Source organism: Pollachius pollachius (assembly GCF_949987615.1).
Source record: "Pollachius pollachius genome assembly, chromosome: 1".
NCBI lineage: Eukaryota > Metazoa > Chordata > Actinopteri > Gadiformes > Gadidae > Pollachius > Pollachius pollachius.
In genome coordinates this window covers 9,923,276-9,938,098 of record NC_136934.1, presented here as the reverse complement: position 1 = coordinate 9,938,098, position 14,823 = coordinate 9,923,276, and the positions used below count along the sequence as shown (strand labels likewise).

Genomic DNA, 14,823 nt, shown 5'->3' with positions numbered 1-14,823 from the left:
AAATAGCGCTCAACTTTAAATGACGTGTGCAGCCAGCCAAACCCGTGGCACGACTGTGGTGTTGAGTCATGTGCGTGGACAGGCTTGTCCCAAACTCTCTACTCCCACTGGGATAACACTGGACATCTATTGAGGCGCAGGATTAGCAGCCAGGGTGTCCCCGGTGTAACCTGGTTCTCTCATGAGCACAGTATATTAAAGGCCTATGACTTTGGGTAAAGTGCCACCAAATGTTAATACTCCTCTGAAAATAACAGAGGAGGTGGGGGCAAAGGGAGTCCAGTGGTTGACTCCCAGCGGAAAGTTTCTCAGTTCTACCCAAACTTCAGCAGTCTTTCTGTAGGAATCTTTAAACCCTGTAAGTCCATTTGGATACAACTGTCTGTGCTAAAAGACCCAAAAGATTGCAAGAGTCACATTGTTCAGGTTCTCGTTTAACTTCTTATATCGCCACAATGTGAGCACGCACACACACATGACAGGTTGTACATATGTGCAGCACACATACTGTACAGTACATTTGCGTGACCATGTGGGCTCATGGCCTTTTTTGTAGCGGACACCTGTCTACTGTGATGTGAGTATCACCAGCAGATTCTCACACCCTGTCAACACCCTCTAGTTCACATCATTGCTTTTGGTTTGGCTGAATTGTAAAGAAATGTGAGGACTGACATTTCTTTCAGTTTTGGTAAATCTGTCCTTTCCCTTGTTTGAACAGTATCAGTGTTATTGGGTAAGTCTTTTTTTTATGCAGAGTGGTTGTTGAAAAAGTAGTTATTCTGTTGTCCAAATGTCACAATAATGTGCCGTTTTCATAATTTTTTGTCAGTTTATGTTACACCCCCACCAGGTTGATTTTGCATTAAGCGCCTTTATATGTTTGAAATGCAGTAGGTTGTTGCCTTAGTCTCTTGTCAGGGCAAGCTATGCTATCTAAAGTAAACGCACTTGAGATATTCTTCCAGAATGTTTTACAACCGTGACACCATGATTCTGGTATTTGATAGTTGATAAAACATCAAAAATATGTCACTCATTTTTAGCTTGAATTATGGTTGCAACGGTCGTTGAAAAATGTGAAAAGAATAAAACCACGTGCTATTTGTGAAGGTGGTTTTGACAGTTGGCTGTACCTGAGTTAATGAGGCTGAGAGCAGCTTTCTAAGAGCTCTGTGGGGCCCCTCCCGGAACCTTCCAGATCCCAGTGTTAGCATTGTGGAGTATTTGAAGACATTCCTCTGTCTGTAGGAAGGGCCCAACAACCGCCTCAACGCGGACGGATAACGGGCCTGAAATAGGCAGAAGAGGTGTAGAGAAAAAAGAAAACAAAACAAAAGAGAAGAAGAAGAAGGAGAGGGCGAAAGGAAAAAGCTTTCACCTTCCGTTCCATACATCTGCACGGCTGTGAAGACGCCACTGTCAAACAGCAGCAAGATGAACAGCTACTTGGAGCGGAATGGGGAGGTAGTGAAATGAGGGAGAGGGGGAAATGTTGTCAGACGAGTGTGTCTTAAGTGGAGGGGGGAGGCGGGAAGTGTTTACAAGGGACCGGTGAAAGGGCTTTGCTGGTAGGCCATGTTTGACACGACCGGGATGAGTAATGAATACTTTTTCTCCTCCGCTGTCTCGCTAGTTGTTTTTTTTTGGTGTATGTCTCTTTCTTTCACAGCGTCTGTTATCTCTCCCTGTGTCACACTCAATATATATCCTTCTCGCTCGCTCTCTCTCTCTTTTTCTCTCTCTCCTGGTCTGTAGTATCCCAGCCTCTCAATGACTTGATTCCCCATTCATTCCATCTTTTTTTGTTGATGAAAGCTCGGGAAGTTTGTACAAAGTAGCAACTGTTGAAAAGTGTGGTTTTAGCTTGGGGGGCCTTTTGTGGCCCCATCTTGTTAATTGGGTGTTGACAGTGGTCCCCATACTCTGCCATCAGCCTTACATCAGCAGAGTTCACTACAGTAGGGATGACATTGTATCTTAAGAAGGACTATGAGGATGATCAGAAAGATCATGTTACTGTGTATCTCTTGTCATCCATACATTTTTCTAACTTATATGATTATAGTTTTATACTGAACCTGTAGACCGTCTTGGCTAGTTTGGCTTATTTAACTTTGAAAGAGAGCGATCAAATCTAACATCACCAAGACACCACGTGTGGGAATTTGCTAGTGAAAAGCGAGGATTTTCCGTGAACAAAGATAATTAAGAAAACAACTGGTTAAGCCAAAAATTGCATTGTAGAGGAAGTAAGAACAAGTGTCTGTACAATGTACAGATTTGGCCAGTTCCCTGAAAGTTCCCTGACAGTTCCCACTGTGTTGGTTGACCCTGAGGAACATTTTATCTTTATCTAACTCAAATACATAGCACTCCTCAAGGTGCGACTTTGATGAGATCGTAAGGTCAGCTATGAAAACACATTAACATTTTTCTCCAAGTGGACGTCATAGCAACAGGAACTTCTTTTCTCTTCTACGGGCAGATAAGAGCGACTCAGGGTCGAGCCGTTCCTTCTTTCACAATCAGCAGTGGATTCACCATCGCCTCCCCTCCACTCCCTCAACAGATGGTACAATCTGGAAGGAAAACTAAAACGGTTAACAAAATACAATGTTGATAAGGGTGATAGTATTTGTTTCTCCTATGATTGTGGTGAGACTCGTGAAAGTGGTGACGGTTACAAAAAATGAACAGAGCCCATCAGATAAAATGGTTATAATAAAATTACTTTGACTTTGATTCATTTTTATTATAGTCTATCGTCTATGTATCACTTATGTGCAGCCTAATATATTTTTTTATTGCATACTGAAAGGAAATGTGAATGTCTTCCAGTGACCTTGTGGTCCTGCCATAGAACCACAGAACTCAACAACATGGCGGTAGTGTTGACCGAGACCTTATGTGTATCATTGGGAAGTTAGACATTTGAATGATCGCGTTATTATTAACAGATGACTTATTAGAACAATTAAATCCTCCATTTAATAAATGGTTGAATAGCTTCATTTCTATTGCCCCTTTGTAGCAACAGTACTAGTCAGGGCCTCACAACAAGACGACTGCATCAATGTTTTGCGTTGCCAGTCGCAGTCGGAATCAAACCTCGGACCCTGAAATGTTGTTGCCACATCCAAAAGCACAAAATCAATCAAAGTAAATTCCACTAAGCGTCACTTGTTTTTCCTTTTTCGTGCCACTGACTTATGAATTAAAGTTTCTTTAAAAAACCCATCCCGGGCTGCTGGATGAAGTTAATGTGGCATGTGTTGTTCGATCCCTAGCTCTGCGTAGCAAAGAAGTACTGTAGCAGCCAGTTTGAAATAGCTGAGCCCCTCCCTGCAGCCCTAGCGTGCCTTGTCCATCAGACGCAGCCATGCCCTGAGTGAGTATTAGAGGAGTAAAGGTGTTTCAAACATATTAGAGCAATTAGGGATGGTTGCCTGGATTCCTGGGAGAGATACAAGCTTTTTTTTGTCCACGTGTTTTAGAAAGGAGAGGAGGTCAACAAATCATTTGACCACAAGGGGAAACTCGTGTGTGAAACAGTGTCTCACTGTTGCCATGCAGGGTTTTCATGCCTCTTTTAGAAATGCAAATTAAAGAATATATGGGTTGAAGGGGATATGGAAATATTCCGTGAACCGTGCCACTGCCACTTATTTGACAAACAACATTCATAGATAATTTTTTCCCCCAAGTGTTTCCACACTATGTGTTTTTCAAGCAGTGTTTGATTGCCAAAACTAAACACTATTTAAAATGAATATGTGATTTTAATGAGGACAACAATTAAACCTCTTCATGAGCTCAGCTGTGAAAACAACAAATACTTTAACGAAAAGGTGTTCTCCCACATGCCAGAAGCTGTCTGGGTATATCATCTTACTCGTTATTTAAGATCACACACCAAAAAAAAGAATGAAATGAATTTCATTTTGTTCGGAGGGAACCACATTTCATGACACCACATCTCATGCGACAAATCTCATGTCATCAAAAGATTAACCTTGCATAACGTGGTGCAAACCAATATATCAGCATGACTGAACTCTTAAGGGAACCCCCTGGACTCACTTAGAGGAAGGAAAAACAGGTACATATTCGACATACTTTAATAAGTAGGAAACATGCTATCAATATATAGAGCAATATACTACACTCACACACTGATCAGGTATCCTAGTTTTTAGTGTGTGGGAGTCAAGGCCATCCGCACATCCCAACACCACATACTAATGGGTGCTGTAAGGTTTAAAATCTGAAAAGTGAATGCACATTTTGGTGCTCTGTGCAAAGGTGATTTCATATCTGGGGTGGGGGGTGGGGGGGAGGTCAGCATTGAACTAGGTTTGGGAAGCAAGGACCAATAACAGTAGACAAAATGAGAGCGGGAGGTATGTGAGCGATGCCAGAGTGGAGGGAGGTGAATACCAGAAGTATTAACGTATACATGGAAACTTGATGTATACTGCAGCTTAGAAGGGCAGGGGAGAGCCGTAGAGCCATATACAGTAGAGAGAGAGAGAGAGAGAGAGAGAGAGAGAGAGAGATTAGCAAAGATATGTAGCGATATCTACCTATCATATCTATCTTTCTGTCTAGAGTTAGAGAGATAGAGAGATTATTCAATGGAGAAATTAGGAAAGAGTGAGGAGACGCACTAGATGGTGAGAAAGAAAGCGGGAAAGAGAGCACGACGAAGTGTCCGACGTGGAGAAAGCAAAAGGGCGACAAAGACAGCGAAATGAAGCGATAGCAGGTGAGACAGCACAGGGAGAGAATGCAATGGAGAGAGACTAAATAATTGAAGGCGAGAGAGAAAGAGCGTGAGATGAATTGATAGAAGGTGAGAAAGATGGAGAGAGATGAAGTGATAGAGGGTGAAAGAAAAATAAGCAAGAGAGAAGGAGATGAAGTGACAAAAGGTGAGAGAGTAAGAGAGTGTAACAGCGGGATGAAGTGGGCGTGTGCGAGAGCCAGAGGGAGTGGAACAGTGGGGGGGGGGGGGGGGGAGGCGGGTAAGGGAGGGTGAGAGAAAGAGGGGAAAGGCCAGCGCCCTCTACCCGGTCCCCTCTGTGTCCCGCTAAACTGCCCGACAGTTCCCCCGCGGCTCTGTCACTTCTCGTTTGTTAATCCTCCTTTCTTCTCCCTCTCCTCTCTCTCCCTCTCTCTCTCTCCCTCTCTCTCTCTCTCTCCCTCGCTCCCTTTCTCTCCAATCAGTCAATTGTTAATGTGACCTCTTTAGAGCCCTCCCTCCCTCCCTCCGTTCCCCCCCGCCCTGGCCGTCCTGTCAACACAATATGACACTGTACCAGAGAGAGCCGTGCAGAGGAAAACTAATTCAACTCTTTGGGTCCGGCCACCATGGTCTATTCTAAACCATGTTCCTGATTTACCGTCTTAATAACTTTGGACAAGAGAATAAGAATAAGAATGACGCAAAGAATATGTTGCGTACAAAACGTATTTTAAGTTATATGCGCTTGCTAATTAAGTTATATATGCTTATAACACCTAAAAGTGTTGCAGAATATGAACCTTTTTTGCCATTATGGGTAAAAAACTGAGAACAACAGAGAAAAACTAAGTCTTTTAATGGGTTTTGATTAATGGTCAACGCTTTTACACATTATTTTAAACATATCTCATTGGTCTCTTAAACTTATCAGCTATGTTAGCTGTGAATCACAGTCAGTGTTCAGCTTACATTCGGTTTTGGGCTTTGTTTTGTTTGTGTGTGTGTGTGTGTGTGTGTGTGTGTGTGTGTGTGTGTGTGTGTGTGTGTGTGTGTGTATGTGCGTGTGTGTGTGTGTGTGTGTGCACTTGTGAATGTGTGTGTGTGTGTGTGTGTTTGGTGTGTGTGTGTGTGTGTGTGTGTGTGTGTGTGTGTGTGTGTGTTGGTGTATCTTGGAGTAAATCCTTTGATCTCTGGTCAATGACAGCTGCTCTCAGATAAAAGCAGGGGAGCCGTCCATCAACCGGCCAGAGATTGACAGGTCATAATGACCCTGAGAGCCACATCCTGTTCCCTTTAAAAACCCACCGCTGGAACCCCTGCACTCTGTCCAGAGGGAGAGGGAGGGAGGGAGAGAGAGAGAGAGAGAGAGAGAGAGAGAGAGAGAGAGAGAGAGAGAGAGAGAGAGAGAGAGAGAGAGAGAGAGAGAGAAAAATAGTGAAATACAGCCAGTGTTTGAATGTGTAAGATCTTTTGAGGACAATTGGATTTTGATGATAATCAAAGACAACAGAGCAGTATTGAATGTTAAACAAGTTCTCTTCTATTGTGGTATCTCTTATATCCAGATCTAGAGATCAATACTGATGTTTCTACAGATGTTTCATGCATCTGGACCATGGCTGTAACTCATCCTCGCTTCTTTGTGCCCTTTCGGCGTGCGCATGGGCTTTGAAGAAAGACAACAAACTTTTTTTTTTACAGGAAGTGAAAGCGCACAGCTGGTTCATGCATTACCAAGTGCACATCTCTGTCTCAGATGTGTAAGCGGTGATTTACGACCCAGTATGGCCTATTCTCTATATATGCAACCCTTCCCTAGTATGCTAACTTAACCAGATGGATCAGAAAATAAAGAGACTGGATACATTAAGATAAATAAATAAAAGCGAGAAAGAGATCTTGGGTGTGTTGGTAGTTTATTTTAAATTAGGCAGGGGCTTGCGGTTGTTTTTTTTTCAAGTGGGGGACGTTTCCATCCACAGCTGTGCAGCATCTGGTCTCAAGGATCGTGTCGGAATGAATAAACCCCTGAAAACCTTGAAAGAAAGAGAGACTCTTCCGTAACCCCCCCATGTGACAAACAGGTGTGCTTTTGTGACAGGATTACTGTGGTGCGAAGTGGCGTGGTTCTCCTTGCTGGATGTTCTGGCTTGTTTGGTATATAGAGTGGAGGGCTAAGCTAACAGACAACAACAGGGCCATTTTGTGTATGGTGTGTCAGCTATTAGTGGTGGTATTCAATTAGCATGTTCTGGAGGTTACGATAGGGTGGTTTTGTACCATGAATCTTAATGCTGTCATTTGACCACTGTTGGAGGTTAGGAACTGAATGAACAGCCAGAACTAACACACTCTACCTACCCTAAAATACTCTCAGTTAGTTTCCCTACCTGCTCATTAGCTACATTATATAAACAAATAAATCAATTCACTCTAAGTTGCTTTGAATAAAGTTATATCTTAATGGTCAAATAATTGAATAAACTTCCAGGTAACCCTTAGCAAGTTTAGCTATGTGCCTGTTAATTAACCAATTAATTGAACAGGATAAAGAAATCTTGGCAAAATTCGCAGTGTGTAAGATTGAGCCACTCTCAGTTAGTAAGCAGGGTACCTAAGAATAAATAGCAGGCTGTGCAACTGACAGCAGGCTGTGCAACTGACAACTAATCTAGCTCGGCTGTTTGGTCGGCCCGAGTGAAATGGGTTTCGGGAGTGTCGATAGTACGATTGTTGTAAACAAAGAGAGAGTTACGGGCTGGCCGGCATTTCTTATTTGTAGAAAATATAATTTATAGGATGTGATTTTATTGGTAACATTATTAAAAAAAATCATTATCGGTCAGCATTGCCTACAGATATGTCTTGGTTCATTTTAAATTAGGAGCTTGTGGAAATGTAACACAATAACCAAACTTTAATGACCCTGTCTTCTTCTCCTAGGCAACGTATTGGACAGCATGTTGCTGCGGGCGTCCAGCAGGGCGGAGGTGAAGAGCAGGAAGGAGGCCGGGGGCGGCTCCACCCCAGCCCTGCCCCCAACCAACATGCTGTGGTGCTACTGTGACCACCACTGCTCCGACGACTTCAGCAACAAAACATGCAGGTGTGGAGACCCACACGCACACACACTCACGCACACTCACACTCGCACTCACACTCACACACCAACTCCCACATGCCCCTACTTATGCCTGTTGCAGGCATAAGTATCTATCTGTTATGTTCATTGATTATTTTTTTGTGACATGATATTGATAACGTATACATACCAGACTAATGAGAAACATTATGAGGGTCGCTTTAACGTCCCGAACGGCCGGTGACATCCAGTTCCTCTGAAAGACCAAAAGGGAAATTTTACTAATGTCTCCATTGAATGTCCTTGTTACCTGGGTTAGTTATGCTAATGATCATTAATAATACGATAGAAGGTGTGCTGACGATAACGACTGCGTTACTGTTGCTAATAGAGGTCCTCTCTTCGTCCTGCTCCACAGGGCAGACGGGCCCTGTTTCACCATGGTGCAGGAAGAGTATGGGCGCCCCGTTCTCACTTCTGGCTGCTTGAAGCACGCCGGGTCAGAGCTCCAGTGCAGGGTGAGTGGACCAGATCCTCATCCACTTCTCGCTTTCTTTTCCTCTCTTCCTCTCTTCCTCTCTTTCTCTCTCGCTCTCGCTCAAGCTCTCTCACTCTCGCTCTCGCTCTCTCTCTTTCTCATATGAGTCTCTGAGTCGCTGCTTTAGGAAAAGTGTGAATGGATGAATAGAAACTGGACCCCAAGGTCCTACCTTACGTAACAGCACCCTCTCTGGTAAACAAGGGCTACTGCAGGTATTTTGTAGTGACTGCTTTGCCTCTTGCTTTGATTCTTTACAGTGTTAAGTTAGTCTCGCGGTATTCTCTCACATCCAAGTTCTAGAATATAAGTCCACAAATACAAATACAACCAGATCTTTTAATATCAAACGACAAAGGCTCAACAAGGGTTGACACTAGACTACACTACACTAAACTACAACACTACAAGAAAAAACTATGAAACGCATGGCGTTGTAAATACAATGATTGTGAATGTGGATCCTGCAGGACACACTGAACCACCGGCACCGACGTACCATGCAGTGCTGTACGGACCGGGACTTCTGCAACCAGGACCTGTTCCCTACCCTGCCCCCACTGAAGACGCCCAGTAAGACCTCACCGTCTGCTTGCCTGCCTCTTTCCCTGGTTCTGTCTGTCTGTCTGTCTGTCTGTCTGTCTACCCTGGCTGTCTCTCAGCTGGTCTGTGAACACGCCGTGAAAACGGAGGACGTACGAGACACCTGTCTGGCAGGTGTGAGAGGGGCAGCGGGAAGCCCGGGAACCAGCCCGGGTCAGGCAGCTGGGATTGAGTGGGTTTCATAGAAGCCGAAAGACACTACTGTAGCGAGGAGACGGCCCACTGAAGTGTGTGTGTGTGTGTGTGTGTGTGTTTGCATGTGTGTGTGGGTGTGTTTGTGTGTGTGTATGTATGTGTGTGTGTCTATGTTTGTATATGTGGGTCCGTGCGTGTTTGTGTGTATGTGTGTGTGTGTGTGTATGTGTATACGGTATATGTGTGTAAATGTGTGTCTATGTGTATATGTGTATCTGTGTTTGTGTGTGTCTATATGTGTGTGTGTGTGTGTAAGTGGGTGTGTATGTGTGTGTGTGTTTATGTGTGTGTGTGTGTCTATATGTATATGTGTGTGTGTGTCTATATGTGTATCTGTGTGTGTGTGTCTGTGTGTGTCTATATTTGTGTGTGTGTGTGTGTGTGTGTGTGTGTGTGTGTGTGTGTGTGTGTGTGTGTGTGTGTGTGTGTGTGTGCATTCGGACACGGCAAAGCTTGGATTCCCAGGGTAATGGAGCCCTCAGCCGACACCCTGTGGCAGAGTCATCAATCTGAAACTCCATCATAAAAGATGAGGAAGAGGAGGAATGGGCCGACGTCTTCCTCATGCCGCAAAGGGTCGGGGGGGGGGGCAGACGCCACAGGAAAACGGGGTTTAGTGGTGAAATAGGAGGCAGGCTAAATTAGCCAATTTACTGCTTCTCTGTCCGTTCAGAGCCTATTTTTGGGCATATTTATATTCATACAGTTTGTTTTGTATGTGTTTATATATGTGTATCTTTTTATAAACGTTTTGAGTGTTTTGACCTCGCTACACTTGAGACTATATTTGTTGAAGATATCCTTCCGAGATTACATATTAGTGGGGTTATAAACAATAGACACACTATTGTAATAGTGTGTCTTATTATTATGCCAAGATTTTCCACACCTAAATCCCCCCTGTAGTTTTTCTACAAATCACCCAAAAAAATGATGAGAAGAGAGATGGGCGAGACATCCAAAAAGGCGAGAGGAAAAGATGGCGAGAACAAGAAATTCCCCAAAAATGAGAAATGAAATAGTTAGAAAAAAAAGATGGCGAGAACAAGAAACGGGGAAAGAGTAAGAGAAAAAAGATGTCGGAAACAAGAAAATAACAATGAGTGACAGAAAAACATGAAGAGAACTAAGAAAAAAAAAATGGGCGAATAAAGTTGCAGAGAAAGAGGAAATCCAAAATCATGAGTGAGAGAAAAAGATGAGAGATTGAGAAAAATAACCATACATATTTTCTTCAGAAGATGCATACTTCTAGTGACAAAGGAAATCAAGGATGATGTCACTTCTAATTGTTTCCCTGTCTTTCTCCCTCCCAGATCACGTGGAAGGTAACATTCACTACGTGGCGCTGTTGGTCTCAGTCAGTGTCTGCAGCATTATCCTGATCCTCCTCATCCTCTTCTGTTACTTCAGGTACCATTACACACACACACACACACACACACACACACACACACACACACACACACACACACACACATCTGTTAGTTGAACACACTGATTCATGTGTGCGTCATTACATCCAAGTAGTCAAAACACTATTATTTTATGAGATCAGTCAAGTGAAATTTGGGTTGTTGTTGTTGCCATGGCTCCAGGTTCAAGCGACAGGAGTCCCGCCCACGCAACAGCATGGGTCTGGTGCAGGACGAGAGCTACATCCCCTCTGGAGAGTCTCTCAAAGATCTCATAGAGCAGTCCCAGAGCTCCGGCTCAGGCTCAGGGCTCCCTCTACTGGTGAGTTGTGCACACTGCGTCCCCTTGGACGCTACAAGCGATGTTTCACTTTTCACACATGGATTCATATAACAGAGGACATTTTATGCCCCTAAGATGCTGTGAGCACTACTCACAGCATAGCTATAAATACCTTCCACGAAATTTGCACTTTTTTTGGTCTGAAGAATTCTGTGGTGTTGGATCTTCTTCATCACATCATTTTCACAATATCAACATCTGCCCGTAATAAACATTTCCCACTGAAGGAGTTGGTCTAACTTTGCTTGTGGTTGCAAATCCTGAGACTATCCCATTGGTCGTTGGGGTATATATGAAGGGCCTTTACCCTTCAAAATGCATATCAAAATGCACCATCAAACATCTACAGTTTATAAGCCAGCATTCTCCCGTAACCCCTTATGCATTCCAGCTGACCCACCCCTTGGCCGAGCTCAGGGGCTAGGTGTCTGTCTCTCGGGTCGCACCTCTAACCTCCCGATCCCTCCCAACGCCCTACTTTACCACGTTATGACCCCACCACCGTGTGCTAAGATCCTCCCGTTCCATCCCACCGCCCTACTTTACCACGTTATGACCCCACCACCGTGTGCTAAAAGCCTTCCGTTCTGCCCCCCTTGGGTCCGCAGGTACAGAGGACCATCGCCAAGCAGATCCAGATGATGAAGCAGATTGGCAAGGGGCGGTACGGGGAGGTATGGATGGGCCGGTGGCGCGGGGAGAAGGTGGCCGTCAAGGTGTTCTTCACCACCGAGGAGGCCAGCTGGTTCAGGGAGACGGAGATCTACCAGACGGTGCTCATGAGACACGAGAACATCCTGGGTGAGGAGAGCTTTCACACTCCTTACAGCCCCCCTCCTGTCGGGGTGCTGGAAGCTCTTCTTTGGTATTTCCCATATCTCTTTCGCTCAGTCTCTCTCTCCTTCGTTCTCTCTTTCTCCCTCGCTCTGCGTCCCTCGCCCTCCTGATTCTTTTCTGATTCTTTCTCACCCTCTGCTATCTCTCCCCCTTACTCACTATTTTGCTCTCCAAGGGGCCCTTTCTTTCTGAATTCAGGCAGTTTTAAATTAAATTGACAGGAATAAAGATGATATTATTACAACTTCCCCCAGAAAATCATCACCCCTCCCCATCTCTTTCCATCTACAGTATATCTTCTTTCTATTCTCTTTATACCTTAGCTGGAGGGTGATATAGTGTATGAGAACACTCTCTCGCTCTCTCTCTCTGTCACATATCACACATAAACTTTGTGAGAGACTGTGAGAAAGTAACGTTTGAATCTAATATTCTATAAAGTTCAATTTGTACGTCTTCACATTTTCAATAAGACCCATTGACATTGATTGCCCCATAATCCAACGTAATAACATATTAACATAACAAGATCATATATAACAACATATTTAACAACATAACAACATAATATATTCCCAATTCATCCATCCATAACCACCCTTCTCTTCCTCCATCCATAACCACCCTCCTCTTCCTCTATCCCCCCCCCGGCGGCAGGCTTCATCGCGGCGGACATCAAGGGAACGGGCTCGTGGACCCAGCTGTACCTGATCACCGACTACCACGAGAGCGGCTCGCTGTACGACTACCTCAAGTCCACCACGCTGGACAACCGCGCCATGCTGCGGCTGGCCTACTCCTCCGTCTCGGGCCTGTGCCACCTGCACACCGAGATCTTCGGCACGCAGGGCAAGCCCGCCATCGCCCACCGCGACCTCAAGAGCAAGAACATCCTGGTGAAGCGCAACGGCACCTGCTGCATCGCCGACCTGGGCCTGGCCGTCAAGTTCATCAGGTGGGTGATGGGCCGATGGCTGGGGGGGGGGGGGGGGGGGGGGGGGGTGGGTGGGGCAGTGGGCGCTGGGCTGGGTGGTGGGTCGGGGCGGTGGGTGGTGGGTGGGGAAGGTGGCTGGGGCGCTGGGTGGGGTTTGGGTGAGGCACAGGGGTCTGTGGGTGAGGCGGTGGGTGGGCTGGGGTGTGGAGCAGGTGGGTGGGCCGCTGGGTGGTAGGGCGGTAGGCGGGCTGGTGGGTGGGGCGATTGGTGCTCTGGGTGAAGACGGCAGAGGGAATGGGGATAGTCGTTGGTATGGCTTCGCCGGCGTCGGTTGTCGGTTGCTTTGGGCACCGGTTTGTTTGATTATTTTAACGTGGAGGACGGTCACGGTTTGCGTTTATCACTGGACTCCCCTCTGCTGTAACGCGCGTGAAACACTAGTTTCACACTCTGACGAGGCGTTTGTTGGGACTCTGTGCCGGGGAGACGATTTAGAAATCCGATTAATTGCAGAGTTTGAAGGTTTGTCGCCCGAGTGTTTCTGGCTGGTTTCTCCTTTGTGCACTGATTGTCCAATGAACCACAGGTGTGCAGCTTCACCCAGCGCCAGCGTCCAATCAAACAGACTGAAACCAGCCATCAGCCACACACAGTCAACTCAACACAACAGCTGGTTTTAATACTATCATAAAAGTACAAGTGGAAAACACCTGGAAGCCTCCAGGTGTTCATATAAAATAACTCCACATTAAGTCATTAGGCAGACGCTTTTATCCTTTCAGCTGCCGACGCCCCGATCACTTGACCCTCTTTAACGTCCAGATGAAGTCAGCCATATGAACGGTTTCCTCTTCTCACTTGCAGTGACACCAACGAGGTGGACATCCCCCCCAACACCCGGGTGGGCACCAAGCGCTACATGCCCCCCGAGGTGCTCGAAGAGACCCTCAACCGGTACCACTTCCAGTCCTACATCATGGCCGACATGTACAGCTTTGGACTCATCCTGTGGGAGATTGCCAGACGCTGTCTCTCTGGAGGTAGCCGGAACCACACGCTCTTCATCCCTCCGGCTGCATGACGAGGATGATGATGATGATGATGATGATGATGATGATGCTGATGATGTTTAGGTTATTTGTTGAGGAGTTGAGAACAGGCTGTTTAAAAATACTGTGAAAGTGGTGTTTGTGAAAAGAAAAAGTGTTGAGACCAAATAGAAGACTAAAGATGTACAAATTGCAAATAGAATAAACAAAATACATAGATATTATGATTAGAAATAGCTATTTCAATACATTAACTACAATACATTAATATGGCATTATCATAATTGCATTGGATTCATATCTTGGGTATTTCATTAGTGATGTATTCCCCAATGGGGGTTATATTTAATTGCCATTATTTGATGGTTCTGAGCTGAGCTGATAAAAACATTAACTGACTAAATGTGAAGTATGAATGACAAAATAGCTGTGTGCCGTTGGATAAGTGGGGAAAAAGACTGGATATGAAGAGATTAATCAATTTCTAACAAATTAATGTTTAGTTTAGTCACTGCCGAACTAGAGTGAAAAAAACATCAAAAACAGGATCAGAGGAAATAGCTAAATTGCCTTCATGTTCTTCACCGCCATCTGGTGGCGTATGGTGCAATTGTGATTGTTTGGCCTGGTTTCATTCAATTATAATCACTTTGACCTTTCAATAGAGGGGTCAAGTGTCAATTGTACAATAGGTTCTCAAGATATCTTCCTGTTTGTGTCTCAAGTTTTTATTTTCATTTTTTGCAATGGTTTTCATTGTATTCAATTATTTATTCTGAGATTTCCCCTAACCCTACCTCTGCTAAAACCTCTCTATCTTTGCTCTTATTCAGATTGGCATCAAATATTGATCCAAAGTTGTGCTATGGCCCTATATTACTATAGTGCTAGCAACTGATAATGCACTAGGTGGTATTCAATCCAAAACATGACATTTATTTCAGGCAGAACTTGCTGTGTCTTGGCTTCATTCGCTCTAACCAAGTAGTATCCACATTGATTATTTCACTTGCACAACAATCTCACAGGTTATATATTATTTTGGTATCAATATGACATGTTATAGCCCTTGCCGTTATT

The 14,823-nt window shown here is 44.8% G+C and overlaps 1 protein-coding gene across 2 annotated transcripts in view; it reads left to right on the top strand.

The window, feature by feature from the left end:
• Positions 1 to 14,823, top strand: part of bmpr1ba (bone morphogenetic protein receptor, type IBa) — a 61,472-nt gene that overhangs the window by 44,687 nt on the left and 1,962 nt on the right. Inside the window, exons 4-11 of one of the 2 annotated variants that reach the window (XM_079732801.1) lie at positions 7,691 to 7,853; positions 8,248 to 8,347; positions 8,838 to 8,940; positions 10,482 to 10,578; positions 10,764 to 10,902; positions 11,538 to 11,724; positions 12,418 to 12,715; positions 13,559 to 13,734. In XM_079732801.1, coding sequence (XP_079588927.1) covers positions 7,691 to 7,853; positions 8,248 to 8,347; positions 8,838 to 8,940; positions 10,482 to 10,578; positions 10,764 to 10,902; positions 11,538 to 11,724; positions 12,418 to 12,715; positions 13,559 to 13,734 — 1,263 coding nt within the window. Of the gene's footprint in view, positions 1 to 7,690; positions 7,854 to 8,247; positions 8,348 to 8,837; positions 8,941 to 10,481; positions 10,579 to 10,763; positions 10,903 to 11,531; positions 11,725 to 12,417; positions 12,716 to 13,558; positions 13,735 to 14,823 lie in introns of both variants that reach the window. The other variant, XM_079732800.1, reaches the window with a different exon arrangement.